This window comes from Urocitellus parryii, chromosome 4 (genome assembly GCF_045843805.1).
Source record: "Urocitellus parryii isolate mUroPar1 chromosome 4, mUroPar1.hap1, whole genome shotgun sequence".
NCBI classification, from domain to species: domain Eukaryota; kingdom Metazoa; phylum Chordata; class Mammalia; order Rodentia; family Sciuridae; genus Urocitellus; species Urocitellus parryii.
This window is the reverse complement of record NC_135534.1, coordinates 211,561,251-211,584,462: the sequence shown is the minus strand read 5'-3', so window position 1 is coordinate 211,584,462 and position 23,212 is coordinate 211,561,251. Positions and strand designations below refer to the sequence as shown.

General features: G+C 53.1%; 1 protein-coding gene and 1 pseudogene across 1 annotated transcript in view; both read right to left on the bottom strand.

The window, feature by feature from the left end:
• The window catches only part of LOC113201438 (E3 ubiquitin-protein ligase Mdm2-like), a 31,467-nt pseudogene extending 20,182 nt beyond the window's left edge, over positions 1 to 11,285 (bottom strand).
• Positions 11,286 to 13,776: 2,491 nt separating this feature from the next.
• The window catches only part of Cacna1b (calcium voltage-gated channel subunit alpha1 B), a 144,706-nt gene continuing 135,270 nt past the window's right edge, over positions 13,777 to 23,212 (bottom strand). Inside the window, exons 37-44 of the mRNA XM_077797372.1 lie at positions 21,929 to 22,036; positions 21,307 to 21,419; positions 20,266 to 20,393; positions 16,759 to 16,894; positions 16,547 to 16,663; positions 15,179 to 15,383; positions 14,646 to 14,893; positions 13,777 to 14,307 (exon numbers count right to left, since the gene is read on the bottom strand). Of these exons, the coding sequence (XP_077653498.1) occupies positions 13,777 to 14,307; positions 14,646 to 14,893; positions 15,179 to 15,383; positions 16,547 to 16,663; positions 16,759 to 16,894; positions 20,266 to 20,393; positions 21,307 to 21,419; positions 21,929 to 22,036 (1,586 nt within the window). The remainder of the gene's footprint in view (positions 14,308 to 14,645; positions 14,894 to 15,178; positions 15,384 to 16,546; positions 16,664 to 16,758; positions 16,895 to 20,265; positions 20,394 to 21,306; positions 21,420 to 21,928; positions 22,037 to 23,212) is intronic.

The following is a 23,212-nucleotide window of genomic DNA, read 5'->3' as shown; positions in this document are numbered from 1 at the left end:
CCATCCCCTTGCTTACAAGGAATAAGAGAAATTAATTTTCTGATGAATGTACCACTTTATTGTACATATAGATATGCTTTCTAAATTTAAAAAGTAAAAAAGGAAATTCTCTTTTTAAAAAACATTTATTTTTAGTAAATATTTTGAATTACAAAAAGCAGCTACTATGTCTTTTACATATTGTGATGATTTGAGTCCTGAGGAAATTCTACCTACGTTGATATCATGCATATCAATAGCTGGCATTAAAAACATCACCATCCTGTTTTATCTTCTAAAAGTGATTTGAAATCTTTGCTTATAATAATTTCATCCAAATTTTGAAGAGTTATTGTGATATAAGTGTGTATGTGTAAATACATGATCTTTCTAAAGGATACCTCTGGATATATTTGATGATTGAGTCCTGTCAAAGACATCATTGTGTGTGTGTGTATGTGTGTGTGTGTGTGCGCGCATGCACGCGCTTGTGCGTGTGTACACACACACACACACACACACTCATGTTTGGTGCTGGGATCAACCCATGACAGGCAAGTGTTCTGCCACCAAGCTCAACACCAAGACCCCAAAAACACTCAATAAGCAGAAATTTATTAAAATCATTACAGATTATCTTGAAAATTTTCAAACAAGATAATTCCACCAATCAAAAACAAAGTAAGCTAGAGGTTTAGTTTTTAAATATCCCTGATGAAAAACAGCAGACATTCACAGGATTAAGTATTTTATTGGAAATCAGAAAGAGGAGAAATTAAAAGATGAATAGGAGAAACCTGTGGCAAGGAACTGGAAACCTGGAGGACAAGGGGCATCTCCCAGTAAATACAGACAGTGCAACATGACTCTAAAATAAGGAGACTATAAATGGAGCAATTAGCGTAGAAAAACTTGACTTGTGCTTAGAGAGTTCCCACAGGAAAGATCCAGGATCATCAGAGGTCACAGCTGTTACCTGACCTTTAACAAATTCTGATTTTATTTCAAATGTTCATGATCTAAAAGAGAGAAAGACAACTTTACTAAATTCATTTTATGGTATATGAAAGCATAATAGAGTCAATGTATTAATCCCAATGGAGGATGTCAATGTTTTACAACACACACCATTTTGTGCACCATTAAAAACATACCAATTAGTGTCCTGAGACACAAATCAGGCAGCTGCTGAACCTAGTCTAGTGAGGGCAGGGCCTGGAGGAGGGGGCAAGGTGTGTAGAGGAGTCCATAGGAGGATCAGAGAGACCACAGGTGGTGAAGAGCTGCAAATTTCATCCTCCCTAGCTCAGAGCCCCTAAATCCCCAGGCTTCCATGCTCACATCCCACCTAGGGGAAGCTGAGGCTGAAGCTAGGTAGAGGCAGACGACCTGCCTGATCCCCGTCCCATCACCCTACGCACCAGGATCCACCCTGAATCCAGGGGAATTACATAATGCCTGCTCATCCAGAAGCTTCTGAGGCATCTCCCTGAGGCTGGTCTGAGAAAAGGGAGCTCCAGGCAGCCCTACAGGCAAGATCCACAAGCCAGGTGTCTGCCTAAGCCTGCTACGAGAAGAAGGAAGCTAAGGTGTCTAACTGAGAACCCACCAGGGCCACTAAGCCAGGTGCCTCCCTCAGGCTGCCCTGAGAGAGGAGTTCTGTGTGACTCCAGAGACTGAACGACCCACGAGGGTCCCCAAGTCAGGCGTCTCCCTCAGGCTACTCTGAGAGGGGAACCTCTGGGTGACCCTAGGGACGGGAATGACCCACAGGATGGGAATGACCTGCAGCCACGTGCAGCCCTGGCTTCACTCTACCGCCCAAGGGCAGAAGGCAAGAAATAGGCCACCACAGAGGCCACTGGGAAGTGTACTGTTTGAGACAGAGAGACTTAGCCAGAGACTATTCCATTTTGGGATCATAAGTTTTAAGAAAAGCAGTTAAATCCCAGTCTATAGTGGTCACTATCAAGGTTATGAGAACCTGAACTCAGACAAAGTCACCAACAGCTCCAAGAGCTGCAGGCTGCATCCCCCTGCCCTGGGGCATTCTAGATAATTCAGTCTCATGCCCAGCTCTCACCAGGAATGCTTCTAGGAGCAGGCTACCCATTCATTCAGAATTCCTAGGAATTCTGGACAGTGAGGTCTGTGTTCTGCCACACAGCACCATGGGGGCTTAGAGCTCCAAGGAGCCACTATAGCATGGGATTACCACTGAGGATCCTGAGAGCTTCAGTTTCCTAGGGATTCTGGGTTTTGCCTACAAGGCCCATTTTGGGAGGTTCATGACCCTCGTGGGTCATTCCTGTCTCTAGGGTCACCCAGAAGTCCCCTCTCAGAGCAGCCTGAGGGAGCAGCCTGGCTGTGCACCCTGTAGGACTCTGGCAGTGCAGTCTGGTGTTGTGCCCACGCAGCCTTCACTGCAGAGGCTTCAACTTCAGTAAGCTTCAGACCCCCAATAGTCATGGACGTTGTAGTGTGCTGCTATGTTGATGCACCCCATGCTATAGTGGCTCCTTGGCACTCTAAGTCCCCAGGAATTCTAGGTATCGTAGTCCATTCTACTCAGGCAGCACTGATTTCAGAGTCTGAAATTTGCAGGCCATTGACTATTCTGGGTAGTGTAGTCCATCCTGCCTAAATGGACCTCACCATCAAGGCTCCCAAGATCCGCACAGAGCACCCTGCCTGGGCACCCATGAAGCATCTGGGTAACTCAATACAAACCTTTCCCCTTGCAGACCTTAACAGGAGGGTGTCTGGGATCTGCAGGCCCCAAGGCATTCTGGGGAGTGTAGTCTGGCCTTCTGCCTGCACTGCCCTCACTGTGGAGTCCTCTGGGATCGCAGGCTACACAGGCACCTGGCTGACTCCAAGAATTCTGGGTAGTATAGTTCAGTTTTATACCCTGTACTCTTACCTTTGAGGATCCTGAGAGCTGCAGTTTCCTAGGGATTCTGGGTAATGTAGTCCAGTGTTTTGCCCACATGCCCCCATGGGGAGGTCCATGAGAACTACAGGCCACATGCTTGCCTTGGTGCCCTAAGAATTCTAATAATGTAATCCAGTTTCCTACAAATGTGGTCCCCACTGTGGAGGCCTCTGGGAGTTGCAGTCTGCTCACTCATTTAGGCAATCCTCCCCAAGGATTCTGGATAGTGTAGTTCAGTTCTCTACAGTGCAGCCCTCACCACTGAGGAGACTTGGAACCACAGGTCCCTGAGTGTTATGGGTTATGTAGCCCAGGGTTTTGCCCACTCACTACAGAGAGTTCTAGGAGCTATAACACTGAGGATTTGTGGGTAATGTGCACAATTACCACCAAGGACCCTGGGAGCTGCAGCCCCTGAGGATTCTGGATATTGTATTCTAGCAGTTTCCCTGTGCAGCCCTGTTGAGAGGAACCCCTGGAGCTGTAGACCCCATGTTTTCCCTGGTCACCTGAATTTTTTTAGGTAGTGTGCTCTGCCAATGCAGCTCTCACTACAAAACCTCTGAGAGTTACAGGGTTACAGGGTACAGGCATCCCCAGGGATTCCGAGCACTAAAGTCAGGTAGGTCTTCTGCCCTGGCAGCCCTCACCCCAGAGGCTCCTGGGAACTGCAGGCACCCAAGGGTTATGAGTACTGTAGTTTGTCATTCTGCCTGAACAGTCCTCCTGGCAGAGGTCTCTGCAACCTGCAGGTCCCCAGAGGTGTAAATCTGTCATTTGGCCCTTGCTGCCCTCACTGCAGAGGGTTCTGGGGACTGCAGGCCCTGAAGAATTCTGGGTAGTGTAGTCCAGCATTCTGTAGCCCAACACTCACCATGAAGACCACTAGAAGTTTCAGGCCATATACTCCCAAGATACTCCTTTGTTGAATGGGCGAATTGCAGGACATAACTCCAATCTTTAGGGGTAGGAAGCTCTCTGAATTCCCCACCATCGCAAAACCCTACCTCTAACTGTTACCATACCCCTGGCCCCAACTATAATTAATCCTGAGGGTTTTGTGTGGTGTACTTCCATGTTTTGCTGGCTCTCCATGGGGGATCCTGGGAGCTTCCACCTCATTGGGATTATAGGAAATTTAGCCCAGATTTGAGTGCTGGGTGGAGGGGTGTGTGTGTGTGTGTGTGTGTGTGTGTGTGTGTGTGTGTGTAGGGGGTAGTGCTGTGGGGTCTCCTGCAAGCTTCTGCCCCTAAAGATTGTGGGTAATGTAGTCCAGTGTTTTGCTCACACACGTGGGGTCAGAAAAGGTAGCTCTGAGCGCCCCCTACCAGCCACCGTGGGCAGCACAGGACCCTCAGCACTCACTGTTCAGCGGTGACCCCACAACCTCTCCTGGCAGTCCCAGTGAAGCTCTGAAATTAATGATTCTAATGAGTCCAGGCCATGATTTTAGAAATCAAATGGCAGTGGCACCCAACATCCAATGCCTTGACCAGAATGGAGAGAGAGAGAAAGAAGCAACGAGCATGGCTGATAAACAGAAGTCCACTGATTTCCTATATATCAGCAACGTATGGGGGAAATGTGAATTTGAGAACTAGAGTAAGAAAAATTTAAATAATACCATTTACAATAACACACCCAAAGTGGAAATTTTAAAATGTCTTATATTTTCAGAAAACCCTGAAACAATGGAAAGAAATCAAACAAAGCATAAATAAATGCAGAAACATTCCTTCTTCAATTTTCCACAATTAAAATGAAATTCTCTCAAACTTGATCTGCAGTTTCGGTGTGATCACAGACAAACTTGTGGCACAGTGTTTCTGAACCTCTGAACCTAGAACAGATGACACTGACTGCAGAAGGATCATCAAAGAACTCAATCACCTGCATCCCAACCCCTGTTGGAAAGCCAAAGCAGTGAAGAAAATTCGCTGCTGCGAAGAGATAGACAGAAGATCAGTGGAGGTGAGGAGAGAGCCCCAAACATAACCACTACATCTAGCAGCTGATACTCTGAAGAGACAAAGACCTTCAATTAAGAAAAGAGTGTCTGCTGCACAGATGGTGGTGGAGCAATTGGAAACCATCCAGGAGAAATGGACAGAAGCAAATTTCATAATTCACACAAAACTCACTCAGAATAGTCCCCAGGCTTACATGTCCATTGTGCAGCTGTAAAAAATCATATAAGAAAATATGCATGACCACATATTCACATATTTCATTATGAGTTTTTAAATACAGCTCAAAAAATCCATGAAAGAAAAACTGTTAATGTGGACTTTATTAAAATTGAATATCACCAGGTACAGTGGCACATGTCTGTCTCACCAGAGACTCAGAAGTCTGAGGCAGGAGGATTGCAAGTTTGAAGCCAGCCTGGGCAACTTAGTAGGGTCCTATTTCAAAATTTTTAAAAAAATGTAAACGGGGTTGGGGATGGAGCTCAGTTGTATAGCACCCCTCAGTTCAATGCCTAGTACCAACATATTTAAAAATATGAAAATTTCTACTCTGTGAAAAATCACATTTAAGGAAGAAAAATATGAGCCATAACATGGGGAAATGTTTGGAAAATTCATATCTAAAGTAGACTAAAATCCTAACTATACTAAGAAAATCAATAATAACAATATAATTAAAAACAGGTAAAATATCTGAAGAGATAACTCATCAAAGAAGATATGCAAATGGCAAAGAAGTATAGAAAGTTGCTCGGCATCAGCCGTCAAACAAACCACACAGCTCTGATGGCACTGCCCACGTATTAAGTGGCTAAAGCCTTTTAAATACAGTATCAGCTGTGGTATATGGAACAAGAATTCATTCATTGCTGGTGGAATGCATAATAGTTTATCACTTTTTTAAAGTTTAACAGGTTTTTCCAAAGATAGATATGAACTATGATCTTAAGAATTTAGACACTGCTTTGAAAACATATGTCTTGAAAATATCTGTCGAAATACAGCATGGAATTACATACAGAAGTTCTGTTCATAATGGCTAAATTCTCAAGGAATCAAGATGTCCTTCAACAAGTGAATGGATATCAGACCCACGGAGGCCCTGGGGTCTCTGAGCTCCCCAAGGCCCACCTAGCCTAGCCTTATTCTTGATGATAAACTCTGAAAGGTGCAAAGGCCCCAGTCTGCCTCTTGGCTCACGAGAGCCCCCCGTGCCATGCCTGCCAGGGAGGACCTGGAGGCAGCTGCTGCGATCCACCTCCAATTAGCCTGGAGGACCTTATGCTGCATCCTCATTCCCCCAACTCAACTGCTTACTTCATCCCCTTCTACAGGGAGCAACTGCAGCCTGAGCCTGGATTTTCTTAAATTGTTTGTTTGGTGTTACAGAGAGAACTGTGCCCTTATAAAGCCCTGATGGAGCACCATTGACAGGTCCTGGGTCAGCTGTGGGCTGGCTCTATGAGCCCCTATCCAGGTCTGGAACTGAGCACAGGGAGGAGGGAAGGGCTGGGCAGCAGGTTCAGGACCCCTGCTGGGGCAGAACCCTCATCCTCAGCAGGCCCACCTTTCTCTTCCTCCAGGAAGCTCTCCTGCCTCCCACACAGAGGCCGAGCAGCACTCCATCTTCCCTCCATGTGCCAGCCTGGCATCCACACAGGACCCAGTCTACCGGGCCTCTCAGCCCACCCCCATCCCTAGGCCCTGTGCTCACAGCAGTCTGAACCAGGGTACAGGTGCTAAGGATAAAGCTAACCCCTGACAGCATGCTGCCCGGGGCCTTCTAGCAGCTTCAGATTCTAGACACCCCCCACTGCTCCCCACTTCCACACAAAGGACACGAGACACGGTCAAGACCCCTCTGTGTAGCCAGAGGGCCTCAACTCCAATGCTATCTGTTCCCTCAGTGGGACCAGGAGCCTCCGCCAAGTGCACCACACACACCACACCCTCCATCTGTTCTCCTAGAGAGCAGGACCAGGATGCCCGCTGGCAGCTACCATGGTCCTGCAACAAACAGGACAGCCCAGGGCCAGCCACGGCCCCAGCCTTCTCAGCTTCTGTCCTCAACTGCCTAGGCTCGTGACACTCCTGTCCACTGCCTCAGGAAAGTGGGGGACATCGTCGGGAGTCAAGTGCCCAGTTTTGAGCTACAGATTATATTTCTGTAAAAGTCTTGAAAATGGGGTGTCCTGTCAAGAGGGAAGGGCTTCTGCATGATGCGTTGGAGACAGGCCAAAGGGTTGTCCCTGCCCACAGGTGGAGGGAGCTGGGGGGTTCGGAGGATGCTGAACCACATCTGCTGTCACCACATTAACAAGGTAGGGAAAGGGGACAGCTCCTGAAGGGCTCAGGGCAGTGTTGTCATGTGTGCTTCTGTTCCACACTGACTCCCTTGTTTGTGTGTTTGTTGGTTGGCCTCCTGTTTTGTCTGCAAACAAATCCAGAGCCCAGGCCATGGACCCCATTTCCCCGTCTCTGAAGGCAGAAGAGTGAGGGCCCAGGGAACCCACATTCTCAGCTCAGGTCCCCCACAAGAATCAACCCCTGGAGAATCCATTCCTGGCTCTGGAGAGAAGTCTAAGGTTTGAGACAAATTTGGACCAGGAGGGGGACGCCCTGGTCTCCTGTGAAGTGATGCTCCCTCTGTCTGCTTCCAGGCTCCTCCCTTGGCTTCTCCTGGCTCCTCTCCTGGCTTCCTCCACTCCGCAGCCTCAGGTACAAGCCAGACAGGCGTGTGTGTGTGTGTGTGTGTGTGTGTGTGTGTGTGTGTGTGTGTTATGCACACACAGGTGCATGGTATGTCGTGGCACGTGTAACAGCTGGGGAGAGTTGTGAGGGTGTGTGTGCATGTGTGCTTGCGCATGCGTGTCCACACATTCATGACAACGGGTGCCAGTGAGGGAAGGAATGCACCCCTTCCTCCAAGGGAATCCTAGCTTCCAACACTCCTTCTATAGAGAGAGAGAAAAATACACCTTCTTCTCTTAAAAAGATTAGGAGAAGAAATGGAGCGATCCTGTATTTCTTAAAACACACACTCAGTTGAGATCCAGCCCAACTCAGGGAGGACTGTGGGGCCATCCCTGCAGCCTGGACAGGGGCCTTCCTTCCTCCCATGGCAGCCCTTCCTGTGCTGCTGGAGGGGGCTGGAATCAGTGCCAACCCGCCCCCCAGCAGAGCCGGGACTGAAATGTGCTGAAGTTTTCCTCAGAAGACAAGTTGAGCAGTGGAGGGTGTGGAGAAGGAGGTGATGTTTGGCACTCAGGACTTTGCTGCCCATGGAGGAAGAGCTCAGCTTCTGGTCTTGCACCTGATGCTCATCCCTGAGGTGAGAGCAAGGCACTCAGGCTGAAATGTCCCAGGGCACAGCACGGAAGGGCCAAGACTCAGAAGGGAGCTGGGGTGCTTAAAACCAAGTTGGTTCCGTGGACCTGACTCTGCTCTTCCCACCACCCTGACCTTGCCTGAGCCCCGCTGCCCTGGGTCTTCCAGCTCTGCCCTCCAGTGCCAAGCCCACTGCCCTTGGCACCTCCCTGTCACCAGGGTCAGTGTCTTCCCACCATTCCTCTCACTCAGTGTTGGAATGACTAACGAGGTAGACTGGGAGGAGGACCATATCTGAGTGCAGGGACAGCCAGCGTGTTTGTTTCCCAGGGCAGCCACAAAGCCCTGAAACACGTGTCACTTAAAACAGACGCACACTGTCTCACAACTCGGAGGCCAGAATTCTAAAATCAAGGTGTTGGCAGGGTTAATCTCCCTCTGAAGACTGCGGGAAGGGTCCCTCCTTCCTCTTCCAGCTTCTGGTGTTTGCTGGCAACCTGGGCTATCCCTTGTCTTGCAGTGTTAGAAACAGTACCCAGCGATGTTTTTTAAAGCAGGGGAGCAGCTGTTTTCAGGATTCTCACATAGATATAGAGACCTTTGCAATGGGGTCTGTGGAGATGACCAATCAGAAACGTGAGAGAGCCTCTGACCAAACTGACCCCATAGTACTCTTGTCTGAATGAGGGTGAGCAGCCATCACCAGGGACAGTCAAGACAAGAGACCCAACCCCAAAGGGAGGAAGACAAGGTATGAGGAGGAGCTTGTGCTTGTGCTCCGGAGCACTGGATTGTACCAGGAAGGGCGGACGCGGACGGATGGGCCCAGGAGAGTGTTTGGAACCTGATAGAAGTTTGACCAGGCAGAGAATCTCTGTCAGTTTCCTGTCTTGTTCAAGAGAAGATATTCTTTTCTTTGAAAATGTTAAGTCCATTTTCTCAATTGGTTATTTTTTATTTATCAGGGATAAACTGAACTGTGCCGGGATTTGGTCACAGAGGGTATTTCTTAGATGGTGCTGGCAGTCACCATTTAATGAGGAGAAATTTCTACAAAAATAAAGAAAAACAGACGATTACTGTGGAGGGAGGCCCAGTGTCAAGTCCCGAGAGCATCCAGCTGCAACTCCTCCTGCTGGGCTCGAAGACGGCAGTGGCAGCCCAGCAAACGCCCTGGGTGGCAGCTGGAATGTCACTGGCCATGGCTCTGGGTGTCTTGGCTCACCGTCTGAGGGACCCCACAGCAGCAGGTGTCTTCTGTGATCTAGAACAGGCGCAAAGCTCTGCTCCGCATGTCGGCCAGAGCGGGAGCCTGTGGGGAGGGCAGTGTCATTTTGTGCAAAACCACCTTCACGCGGAGCTTCACTGTCAGACTCTCCTAAGCCGTCGCCACACTTAACTCTTCTACTTCACAGAACAAGCTGAATGAATATGGAAATGTCTTTACTGATTTTTCCTATGAGCATAGAGGGAATTGGCTGGATTGGATGGGTGAGACTGGAACACCCCAGAATGCATGATGCTATGGAGAAAAATTGCTGAAGAGAAAATGTGTGAAACCACCTAGAACTGCATTTCTTCTTCGTAAACCACCACCAGAGATCACTTAAAGGCACAGGGGCCCAAGGAGAAGTGCAGAACTCTGAGCACATGACAACTGGGCCCAACCCCTGGCACTAAGAGTTTTCCCCAAGTGAACCTACCAGGCTCACGTAGCTTAGGGTGACCCCAGCAACACTGGCACCTCCACCACCTCCATTAAAACCTCTGCCTCAGGAAAGCTCAGCACTGGCAGGAAAACTTACCATGCTCTAAGCCACACAGATGACAGGCCCTGACCTCCCCTTCTTGAAGTATTTACTGAAACAGGCTTGCAACTGAAAATGCGCTTCTCTCGCAACTCAGAAGGGCCTCCGAGAATGCGATTGAGAAGGGGATGGGTATCTCCCCATGCTGGTAGAAGCTAGACTCCTTACTCAGACAACTGTCAGCCACAGCTGGCCTAACTGCCTATGCACTGAGACAGGTGGGCTCTGAGGGAGAAGGAGAGGCTCTAGGAGATGGAGACCTTTGGTAAGATGAACAAGACTTTCAGTGCATGCTGGCCACAAACTGATGAGAACACGAACATATTAATGTACAAGTCTCCAGGTTCAAAGAACTGCACAACATGCCCCCAGATGACTGGTGGCCAGACTGTTTCGACAGACGAGGGACATCCTGAACTCAATGCAGTGGGACTATTGTGAGACTGAATTCTGAAGAAGCCTAAGGACCTGCACTTTTGTCCCCTGGAAAGTCACACACACAGGGAGCTCACCTTTGGCGTGCCTCAGTCTCCTCCCTGAGGGGCAGGCAATACACTCTGCCTTGGGGTGCGTACACCTTTGCTGCCCTTAAGACCTTTGCTTGTGTCTCACCTCTGACATATCCAGGCTAAGCTGAGGTCCCCTGTCCTCACAGGGGTGCCTCCTCGATCCCTTTGGTGACACACTGACCCTCTGCCTCTCTACCTCGTTGACTCTCTTGAACTCAAACCCTTCCCCTCCCTACTTTCCCCCTTCAAAATGTCAAACCACGTCTGCACAAATGAGAATGCAGCTTAGCTCCTTCCACCACCTCAGTAGTTACTGGATGAAATGTGTTCCCAGCCCTTGAACAGACAAATGCCTATATTTATCTCTGCGATCACCAGGAGTGGGAAAAGAGAGAAGAAAAAGCAGTCAGGAAAACCACCTGTTTCAGGAGCCTGGGTTTAAGAAATTGGACGTAAGAACCAGAGACCACCATGAGGAGAAACTGCAGCTCAGGAGCAAAGCCCCCAGGTCTCTGGGAGTTGCAGGATGCTCTCCACCTGTGCCCGGGACAATAGGTGTCCACTCACCCATATGTGGAGATCCGAAGTGGGCCTGGAGGCCCCTGGGAAGGGCAGTCCACACCCTGTGGAGGCCAGGACCCCCCCCCCCGCCCTAACCCAGCCACACTTACACAGGCAGGTCCAGAACGTCGCACTTTCTCCTGCGCCTTCCTGGCAGGGTGCCCCGCTCACTAGGTGCGTCAAGACTCATGCCCATGTACCACAGGCAGCACGGCAGGGGTTTTGTTTTTTATTATTTTTTTTGCTAAGTTTTTATTTTAATCCAAGGACTTTGCTTCATACAAAATATCATTGTAGAAACAATATCAGAATCCAAAGTTTGGCTTGTAAATATTACTCAGGCAGCAAACAAGTCAATCACAGGATTCTTTTTTTTTTTTTTTAAGTAGATACCAGTTATGTTCCATGGTTGGGTCAGTCTCTCTCTCTCTCTCTCTCTCTCTCTCTCTCTCTCTCTCTCTCTCTAACACTGTTGTTAAATATAAAGTTTTGCAACAAACCTTCAATTTATATCAAATATAATTAAAAATTAACAAATGAGTACATTGTATCAAAAAGTAGGAAGATACACACTTCATGCACATACTGGAATAACGTGTATATGTGTATATTCTACATGCACACATGACTTGTTCAAGGCCAGCCGCTGCTTGACAGGTTCCAGATGCAGACAGCTGGCTGATGCATTTCAAATTTGGCAACTCACTGTAAGACTTCAAGGGAAACAGACGATAGCTTGAAAAGAGACAGTACAGAAACAAACCCGAAGTCAAAAAGGCAAGCCCTGATGTCTCCTTCCCCCACCTTGCAACTGCCATGAATGCCAATGCCTAGAAGGATCCAGGCCAGCCAGCTAGGTTGTGTGGGTCTAGAAAAGAGGGCTCTTGACCCAGGACTGCCCAGAGAGACAGCTGTGGTTCTACATGGAATGTGTGCATTCGGCACCCAAGAACACGGGCTAGGGCAGGAACAGAGACAAACACCAGTATCAAAATGCACAGCCCTCTACTTGCCACACAAGTGCAGAGTCACATGCACAGTCCAAGATTCCTGCTTAATTTTATCCTATTGGAATAAAATATTCTGCTAATTGTTAAGTTTCAGAGTATTGTGCCTTCACATAAGGAAATTCTATAAAAAGGTTTGGTCACAATCATGCTGAAACCCCAGACCAGGCGGTGGGCCTGTGTGTTTGTTTCTATTGAATGTGTCTTTTGTTGCATAGCCCTATGGTTGTCGACACCACTCAGTGACACACCTGCACACGCCCGTCACTTGTGAGCACACACGCACACACACCCACAAAGCTTCTTTGAGGAGACTCATGGGGTAGAATCCAAAAGTCCCAGAGAGGTCCTCTGAAGTTTCAAGACACGGAGGACACGGCCACGGACTCACCCACACATGCCCAGTGGTGAGCCACTTTCTCTTTGGAGAGCGGCCATGAGGTCAGGTTTTGTTTGGGTTGGGACCCCTGCTGGGCTTGCACACCCAGCCTCGGCCCAGGAGTCACTTCTCCCCTGCCAGTCCCCTCCGGCAACCTGCTCCCTCCTGCCTGATGGCCCGACACACAGCCCTCGGTCCAGTCTCCCCCTCCCCACGGGCCCTTCAATCTCCTCAGCCTTCGGAGAACACTTCACACACAGATCACGCCCTCCTTGGCAGGCATCCGTCCCTGAGAATCAGACATAGAACAGACTGAAAGTGCCTCACTCAAGCACATGCCCTGCAGCTCTGCGGCTTCCTAGAACCTCCTTACTGCGAGAGGTTCATGGGGCAGTCACCTGTCACCAATTGTGATGTGCTGCTGTCGTCCAGGGCTACCAGCTTTCTACCTGTTGGCCACTATGAGCAGTTTTCACACAATCCACCCGATGGTTCAGAGGACTCGCCCAGCGTGTGATGCCAGGAGCCAGAGGTCAGGCACTTGGTCGAGCGGTAGAGCCAGGGCGGCCAGGGAAGGACCGGGAGCTGGGGGAGTCCACACAGGAGCACACAACAGTGGAGACCTTCCTACAGGTTGGTTTTTAAAGTCGACATTTCCTCCCCTGCTTTTCTATGTTCCAGATCAAGTATACAGAAATGACAGTGAAGGGTGCTGCAACCAGAAGCCAACAGCAAGAGCATTCTCCAGACTTAGTCCCTGCGGGGCAGCAGTGTCCAGGGACAGATAGAGTGTGACTCTACGCCATCTGCGGTTCAGTGGCAAGAGCAACAGCAGTGTGTGAGCAGGAGGCCCGCTGCCGGCCACAGCTGGGCTCTTTCCACGCTCTCAGGCGTGCCCGGCCCACCAGCACACATGGGGATGTGAGTGCTCCCCACGAGACTCAGGCCTCCTCAACGAGGTTCTGGGCACCTGCTCTGGATGCTGGAGGCCAAGACCTGGGATTTGGACCCATCAGGTCTGTCTCAGCTCAGCCATGCCCTGCTTAGGCTCTGACGTGTGGCATGAGACCCAGGGAGGCAGAACACGAGGGGTTAGAGAGCCATGTCCCTCTAAGAAGGGCTTTATTAGTCCATCCAGTGTAAAAGAGGAAGAAGGAGAGAGGAACGGGGCCTCCACCAAGGAGGTGCATGGCGGGCCCCTCCTCCTAGGGCTGCGGCCCCGAAGCCCAGCATGGATGATAAAACTCATCAACGGGAACCCGCAGGTGCCTGCCGCATTGAGGCGCATGGTCTCCGTGCAGCTAGCACCAGTGGTCTTGGTCTGGGTGGTGGTAGCTGTGCCGCGCCCGGCTGCCAGTGCCGAGTCCCAGAGTGCAGTGGTAGCCGTTGGGCACACGGCGGAGAGGGTGGGACTGAGAGGTCAGGGAAGACACATAGGAAGTCCTGGAGGAGCGGCCTGAGTTGGTGGCCACGGCCTCCTCAAAGGTGAGTGTGTCCTCAGGCAGGGTGTGGGCAGAGGCCTCGCTGTCCATGCGCTGCCCCAGGTAAGGGTCAGAGCTGATGCGAGAGCCTGGAGCCAGGGGCTGGCTCAGGGGGTCTCTCTGGAGCAAAGCATTGTGTTCAGAAAGCCCACGGCTGAGCCGGCCAGGGGAGAAGGCCGGGAGGCCACTCTGAGCCCCAGCAAAGTGGACAGGGGAGGAGTTGGCCGTCTTGTAGGTGATGCTGGGGCGGGGAGTCAGGGGTGTCTGGGGGAGCTGCCTCCGCCCACCTCGGCCCGGGGTGCTAGCACCAGATGTTGACAGCAAGGGGCTCCCGTTAATTGAACCACTACCCTACACAAAAAAAGAGCAGCAAACAAAAAATAAAACCAAACCAAACAGACACAGTGTGCAGCACAAGGCAGCAGGGGTCATGAGGCATGGGAAGCAGGAGGGAGGGCAGTGGGGGATGGCCCTTTCCCACAGCACAGCAAGGCGGGAGGTGAAGAAGTGGTTGGGAGAGCAGCAAGCCCCTGGCACAACCACGCAGGGACAGCGGCTGGAGTGCAGGCTGAGCGGGCAGCAAGGAGCAGTGCAGCTCAGGCCCTTCAGGCAGCAGGCGGCAGGCAGAGCAGGGAGGCTGGGTGGTCTGGGGAAGGAGTTGAAAGGGGCCCACACACCCTGCCACTCACCTGTGGTGGGGGTCCCGGCTCCCCTGCTGTTGGGGACGTGGGGTGGCTGCTGAGGGAGGGCTTGGGCTGAGGGTGCTCACGGCCTCCAAAGCGGTCACAGGAGTAGAAGCGTTGCTTCTCTGAGGAAGAGGACGAGGGCTGCCTCCTCTCCTGGGACCGGCCTCGCTCCTGCTTGCGTTCCCGTTCCCGCCGGCAGCCTGTGGGCCCCTCTCCTGGGGGCAGGCTGGGCCCTGCAGCGCTGTTTGGTGCTGGCCAGGAAGAGGAGAAGTCAGCTCAGTTGGGCCCAGCATAGGCAGCAAGACCTTTCCAGACCCAGTCCTCACAGGGAGCAGGACACACCTCAGCGGTGCTGGGGAAGGGAAGCGGGTGGCATGTGGTCCTGACTGGTCCCCAGACCTAGAACTCACTCCTCTTGCTCTAGCCCATTTTGGGGCCATGAGAGACACCAAGGAAGAGGATTCCTGTGGGCTGTTGGGATCCCCCAGATCAAGCCACAGCCCCTTAACAGGCACCCCAGGCCCCTCCACACGCACCGCCATCCGTGTCGGCATGCTGGCTGGACCCCTTCTCCAGGGACCTCTGCTTCTTGTCCCTACGGCGGTGGCAGCGATGGTGGTGGTGATGTGGTGCCTGGCTGGGGGGAGGGCGGTCCAGGGTGGTGTTGCAGAGGTGGCCCCCGTGTGGGCGCTGGGCCAACGTGGAGATGGAGCGCTTCATGGGGCTGGCATCAGGGGCCGGCTGTGGGCAAGGAAAAAGGACAAGGAGGTGCGTGGCCTGGGCCTGGGGAAGCACAGGGCTGCAGGTAAGGCAGGCCCGGGGAGAAGAGCAGCCCAGGCCCAGTCAGAAGGAACCTGCTGGGAGTCACAGGTGCCTGGCCTGTGTGCAGCCAGGAGTGGGGCCACTGGCCTAGGTAGAGAATCCCAAGCGGGGCCCATAGCTGCCTAGGGATCATTTTCCTCATTCTGTCAGAGAGACTGGTCCCTGAAGCTGCCCCCAAGGCTGCACTATGGAAAGCGGCTCTCCCTGTGGGGCTGGGGCACAGCCAACCCCCATGGAGGATGAGAAAGCTGCTCTACACTTGGCCACTATGGGGGCTTCAGGGCAAGAGGCAAGAACAGCAAGAAGAAAGAAAGGATAGTGAGGGTCAGGGTGAGCACTGGTTAGGGTTAGGTTAGGCCACGAGTAAGGACATGCAAAGAGCAGAAGAGACAACGTTCCGAACCAGGAGCCACAGGAAGGAGGTGTGGGCAGCAAGGAGGAGACATGCAGCCAGGCAGCCCTGAATGTCAGGGTGGGGGCTCAGGCCCCTGCAGTCCCTCCAAGCAGACCCCTCTGTGTCCTTGGGAAGGTGCTTGTCCCAGAGTGCACACAGAGCCTCAGCCCCTTGAGCCAGGGACCCTGCTCCTTAGTCACATGCACCACAGACACAGGGGTCCAGAAAGACAAGAGGGTCAGGGACCAGGACAGGCCAGGTGGGCGGAGGCACGAGGAACCCTTTCCTGGACCCAGGCAGTGGCTGTGTGGCCACAGTGGAGTCCCAGAGAGGGCAGAGATGGGGACACAGTGCTGAGGGGACACAGAACTGGGGAGCAGGCACCACAGCTAATAAAGATGGAGAATGGGCGGTATGGCAGATGGGGACGAACACAGATCAGGGACCGGGTCCTTTACGTCCCCTAAAAGGCCGAGCATGTGCAAGGGGTGGACTGCCCTGTGCAGCCTGCAGTGCCCTGGAGGACCATGGGGCTACAGTGTCAGGCTACAGGGGCTACCCATGGAGTCTCCTGTGGGGCTGCTTGGGGACCCTGCTTCTCCCCACCCTAGGTCTCCTCACTCAAAGGACTCACGGGGTAAGGCCCTCACTCACCCTCACCCTGGACGCACCCCTCCAGACTACTCACCTGTGTTTCTGCTGCCAGGCGGGGCATGGAGGCAGCCCGGCCCTGGCTCTCCAGCCCAGGTTGGGGCTCCCCATCAGGACCCCTCAGTGCCATGTTCTGCATCTGTACATCCGCAGCCTGGGGGGGACAGCAGCCTCCTAGTCACACCCCACAAGGCAGGGTCTTACCCACCCCCACCCCATCTCATGTAACCCCCTCCAGAGAGGGCTCACCAGTGTTCCTGGCTGCCCCACAGGGATCTCTGCTGAGTGGCCACGTTCCAGGGGTGCCCTAGCCTCATAAAGTGCATCCTGGGTCCTCTGAGTGCCCCAGGACACGGACTCCTTGATGCCACTCTCTTGAGTTTGTCTGCAGAAGAGAAGAGGGATGCTCTGTAGGGATAGAACACAGGCTGCAAAATGCCTACTGAGGAGTCCTCACGGGCTATCCTCAGCAAGGCCAGGGGTTCGGCCACCTCTCCATGTGAAATGAGCCCTCCCCGTCATAGGAGCCCCAGCCTGGCTGTGCAGGCTCCTTGCAGAGCTCAGGCCCATGAGAGTCAGAGCTGGGGGGCGGGGGGCTCCAAGGGCAGAGAAGCCTCAGAGTGCTCATTCTGAGGGAAATCTGTACCTGTCACCTCCTGATCCTGGGACAATCAGCAAGTTCCTCAACCCCACAAGGGCTCATCTGTGAAATGGGTGCAGGGCTTGTCCCTCCTGACAAACGGCAGACGCTGGCCCCAGTGCTGGTCCTGGGCTTCCTTTCTCAGGGGTCTCCTGCTGGCAGCTCCTGACTCCCTGAACCCCAGCCTGAGGGCCTTCCCAGCTTTCTGCTGTCTGCTCAGGCATCCACCCACATAGGCCTGCTTGCTCCCGACCGACCCTCACTATGCACTGGGTCTGCTGGGAGAGCTCCCTCGCACTGGTGATCCTGTCACAGACTGCAGCACGGCCCCCACTGAGCGCAATGTAGAACGCCAGCCTTGCTGACCACAGTGGCCATACTGGCAGCAGGCCAGACCTGCCCCTGCAGGGTTTCTGGGAGGAATGGCCTCCATCTTCCAAGGGTGTTGCAGGCACCCTCCACACTGGGTGTATAGGCAGCCCCTGAAGACTGGCCCTGGGAGGACAGCAGGGCTGGACCTGGATCTGACAAACCTAGTGAGCTCAGGTACTTTTTTTTACCCTCTAAGAGCCACATCTGCCACCTGCAGGGTACCTGATTCTGAACACCTGGCCCAGAGCAACCCAAGAGACACTCACACCCCACACACCCAGGCACATACCTACACTCGTCCAAGCACAGGCTCCCCAACACTCACCAGGCACACCCCCCCACACACACAACGCCCAGGCACGGGCTCCCCAACACTCACCAGGCACACCCCCCACACACACACAACGCCCAGGCACGGGCTCCCCAACACTCACCAGGCACACCCCACACACACACACAACGCCCAGGCACGGGCTCCCCAACACTCACCAGGCACACCCCACACACACACACAACGCCCAGGCACGGGCTCCCCAACACTCACCAGGCACACACCTACACATACCCAGGCACGGGCTCCCCAACACTCAGCAAGCACACCCCCGCCACACACACGCCCAGGCACAGGCTCCCCAACACTCAGCAGCTACCCCCCGCCACCCACCCACACATACCCCCCCACACACACCCAGGCACAGGCTCCCCAAAACTCACCAGACACCCCCCCCCACACACACACACACACTCACCCAGGCACAAACCCTCACCCCCCACATGCCCAGGCACACATGTCCCCCCACACACGCCCAGGCACATACCCTCCCTACCCCCACACACCCAGGCACACATGCCCCCCACCCCACATGTCCAGGCACACACACTCTCCCACACACACCTGGCACACACCTGTAAGGATTCTTGCTGTGGAAATGCACAGGACAGCATTCCTCTAGTGAGCAAACTCCAGGAAGGTAACCGGCACCCTTTTTCCACCCTTGGAATATTCTGCAGTTTCCCCAGGAACTAGTAAGATAACTAATACATGTGCAGTGCCTAGCTGCTGTGGCAGTGCCCTGCCTGAGGAGGCTCTGTGCTAGAGTCTTATCAGTCTCTGCCCTGTCTCAGGCACTCAGCTCCTGGGAATAAAGGAACTCTCTCATTAGACAACCACAATGTTTCATCAAGCTATGCTCAGCCTGAACCTGTCCACAAAACAGTAACTTTAAACAATGGATTTTCTTGAGAGCTACACAAAGCTCCTCACATTGCACATTTCAACTATAGTATGTAACTGAGGAATAAGGTGCATACTGTTGCTAACTCTGTAACCTGCCTAATGACACAATGAACACTAATGCACTACTGATGCCAGTGACTAATATGACCTGTTGATAAAAATAAGGCTGGCAACTTGGACAAGGAGCTCGCTGCCTTTCTGCCATCCTGCCACTTTGTCTCTGCACCTGGATTCTGTCTCCTTTTGATCTTCTTATACACACCCTCCCCTCCACACACCCTCCCCTCCACACACCCAGACACACATGCCCTCTAACACACACTACCAGGCACACATGCTAACACATACTCATGTACACACATGCACACATCTGTATAGACACTCTCTCCATAGACACACATGCACGCACATGCATACCCTTGGCACATGTACACACTGTCACATATGTTCTCACACACTCAAGTTCATTCACTCTTACATACTCATACATCTGTAACACATACTCTTACACACAAACATACAAAGAATCATCTGTTTAACTCTAAATGCAAACCTGGAGCCCCCAACCCACTTGCAGCAAGGAGAGCATAGAATGGGTGCTGTAGGGCTGGGCCAGGCCAGGACGGCTCTTCCTCATAGCACCTGAACTCTGCATCCTCCTCTGCACTGCCCACTACCCACAACCGGACACAGGCCTGCTGTACAGTGCTTGGGTGACTAGGTTGCATTCCACTGGGCAGGAGCACAGGTTCTAGCAGGGTCTGCATCCTGGGTGCCTGCCACTCATTGGGCCAGTGCAAGGCAGCTGGGCCCACTGGTGATGACAGGTGACAGACAACATACACCTCACAAACCAAAGCTGTCCAGGAAGCCTGCAAGAGCCCTGCCCCGTGGAGACTGCCCCACCCCTCAGGGAAAGATGATGGCTTTGGCACTAAGTGATATGGCAAAAGTTAAGTGATAGAAAAGACATGACCGATCTGTGTATGAAATACAATAACCTCAGAAATCAATTCCAAAATGGGGATCTAGGACAACATGTGGAGGAGCCAGGAGGAGAGAACACTGACAGGCAGACAGGAAGGGTGGGCTTGAGGTGGGGCAACAGCTTCTGATGGTCTGCAGGCACCAGAGCAGAAGCTGGAGGAGAGAGAGGAGCACCTGTCGCCAAGCTGTCCTAGCTGGCAGCTCTATGCTGCTGCCTGAAATCGCAGGAGTCACCTGCAAGTCCACCCACAAACTTGGCGAGTGGAGAACCACTCATGGTGACGATTATCCCAGGTTTCCCTGCAGCACACCAGAGGGCATCTGGCTGCACCCACAGGAGAGTGGGCAGGTGGCCAGGGCCAGTCCCTGAAGCCATCAAGGTTCCCAATGAGCCCCTCAGGGAGCAAACCTGAGGCCAGCAGGAAGTGAGAGCCAGGCAGCGTAAAAAAATGGAACTTTGCTTCCTCTCCCATTGGCTCTGAGCCCCCTGCAGCCCACCCCACCTGCACATGGCACTCACATGGCCCCACCATTGCTGAGGGACGTAGAGCTCTTCTGCCGAAGGAAAACCCGAGTTCCTCGGAGTACAGCTGGCTGCGTCTGCTCCAGGGTGGCCTTCAGAGGGTGGAACAGGGACACCGGGCCCATCTGTGAAGGGCACAGGAAGAGGGACTGCTCTAGGGGCCAGCCTGGTGGACCTTGACGTGCCCTCAGCAGGGAGGTCGCACGTGGCATGTGATGGAGCCAGTTCCCACCCAAGCCCAGCTCAGAGCTCCCTGTCCTACAGTGAGGGGCCCCTTGCTTTCCCTGTTCCGCCTCCAAAAAAGAACATGTGATCAGAGAGGTGGGTGGGGAACCCTCACACCTCCTACAGGTCTGCCCCGTGAGTGGCTTTGGCAGAGCTCACCACTCCTGAGAGTCAGGGTCCCTCCTACAAGTCAGGGTCCAGACGGCTACAGACAGTAGAGCAGCGTCAGGTCCCCTCAACTGCAGGACTGCTGCCTGGAGCTCTGGACTGTGTGTGCATGCCATGCACGGGAAGGGGTGCAGTGTGAGCACCAGGTGTCCCATCCACGGTCTGGCGAGTACCCTGGGAAGCTGTGCAACTACAGAACTTTCCAGACAGAGCCTCCATGTGCCCACTAAAGACAGAGCTGTGACAGCACCAGAAAGATGGACCCAAAACCTTCCTGGTCAGAGCCATGTGCAGCACCAGCAGTGGCCCTGCCAACATGCAAGGACAACAGGTTCTCCTCCCACCTGCTAAAAACCCTCCTCAGACACTTGGCATCTTTCTCCCATTGCCTATCACAAAAGAGGGATGTCACCCAGAGCCTCTATGCTCAGCCCTCTTTCTCTGCCCCTTAAGAGCAGCTCTCCAGCTCAGGAGCTCCATGATACCACCAGGCAACAGTCCATGGAGAGCAGGAAACTGGGGTAGAGCCTCCTCCCGCTGCTGCAGTCTCTCTAAGCAGGGTGCAAATCTCCCCACTGCCCAGTTCCCAAGAGGCCAAGGCTTGTAGGCATGAGTGCTGCTTCCTGGAATCCTGAAGCCAGGTACCTGGGATAAGCCTCCTGGAGCTTGGTGAATCTGATCTCTTGTGGTTTTGTTCTGTTTGTAGAAGTCGAATATCATCAGTGCTGCATAGACTTTCCCCACCGTCATCTCATCAGCTAGAGAGAAGAGCAGGCAAGGAAGGACTCAGAGGTGGAGGTTTGGAGGAAAAAGAGCACACAAAACATGGGCAGAGTGAGGTGGTGAGGCAGGCCCTCTCCTTCACCTCCCACCCCCTACGTGGACTTTGGGACATGCCCTCAGGCTGAGGGACTCTCAGGCCATAGCTGCTCAGCTTCTTGAACCCTCCAGATGCTACAGTTGTCCCACCTGGTGTGGGGCTGATGTGCCCCCACCTTGGACACACCAGGGCCCTCCAAGATAAACACTTCCTCTTTCATATCCTTAATTAGGATCCCTTCTGCCTTTCCCTGGATGTCTTACAATCCATTCTCACACTAGGAGGACTCCAGACTACCTCCCACAGTCCCTGAGCCATCCAGTGTCCCTGCCAGGGGGACCAGGGGAGAAGACCACCTCTGCAAGACAAGATACCCTTGCCTCTCCCTCCCTGCCTCAGAGGGACAGGGCAGATGGGGTAGAGGGCATTCCTTGCCCTCCCACTCACGCTTGTGGGGTGGCACCAGCAAGTCCAAGGTCTTCTGGGGCAGATTGGCCCAAACAGAGGAGATCTCCTTCCTCAGCTCTGCATCACACTGGTGCTGCTTTGCCCCAGCTGGGCAAGGGCGATTGGGGAGGGAAGACAAATGTTAGAAGCAATCCTGAAGCCCCCCACTCAGGCAGAACTAGGACAGGCAGAGGGAAGGAAAGATTTGGGGGGAAGATGGGATGCAGAAGGTGCTGGAAGAAAAAGGCACAGTAGGAAGAAGTGTGGAGGCTGGCCAGAGCCATCTGAAAAGCACCCAGCCAGCCAGCAGGAATATGTGGGCACATGTGTGAAATGTGCCCCATGTGTGCTGCTTGTATGTGCAATGTGCTGCCTGTGTGTGCGTGTGCACTGCCTGTGTGTGCAGGGTGCTGCCTGTGTGTGCAGGGTGCTGCCTGTGTGTGCATCTGTTCTGCTTGTGTGTGCAGGGTGCTGCCTGTGTGTGCAGGGTGCTGCCTGTGTGTACATCTGTTCTGCTTGTGTGTGCAGGGTGCTGCTTGTGTGTGCAGGGTGCTGCCTGTGTGTGCATCTGTTCTGCTTGTGTGTGCAGGGTGCTGCCTGTGTGTGCAGGGTGCTGCCTGTGTGTGCATCTGTTCTGCTTGTGTGTACATGTGCACTTCCTGTGTGTGCAGGGTGCTGCCTGTGTGTGCATCTGTTCTGCTTGTGTGTGCAGTGTGCTGCCTGTGTGTGCATCTGTTCTGCTTGTGTGTGCAGTGTGATGCCTGTGTGCGCATATGTGCTGCTTGTGTGTGCAGTGTGCTGCATGTGTGTGCAGTGTGCTGTCTGTGTGCATGTATGTTGCCCGTGTGTGCTGCCTGTGTGCATGTGTGCTGAGTGTGTGCAAATGTGTGCTGCCTGTGTGCAGTGTGCTACTTGTACGTGAACATATGCTGCCTGTGTGCAGTGTGCTGCCTGTGTGCAGTGTGCTGCCTGTCTTTGCAGTGTGCTGCCTGTGTACACAAGTGTGCTGCCTGTTTGTGCAGTGTGCTGCCTGTGTGCATCTGTGCTGCCTATGTGTGCATGTGTGCTGCCTGTGTGCAGTGTGCTGCCTGTCTATGTAGTGTGCTGCCTGTGTGCATGTGTGCTGCCTGTGTGCAGTGTGCTGCCTGTGTGTGCAGTGTGCTGCCTGTGTACACAAGTGTGCTGCCTGTCTGTGCAGTGTGCTGCCTGTGTGCATGTGTGCTGCCTGTGAGCAGTGTGCTGCCTGTGTGCAGTGTGCTGCCTGTGAGCAGTGTACTGCCTGTG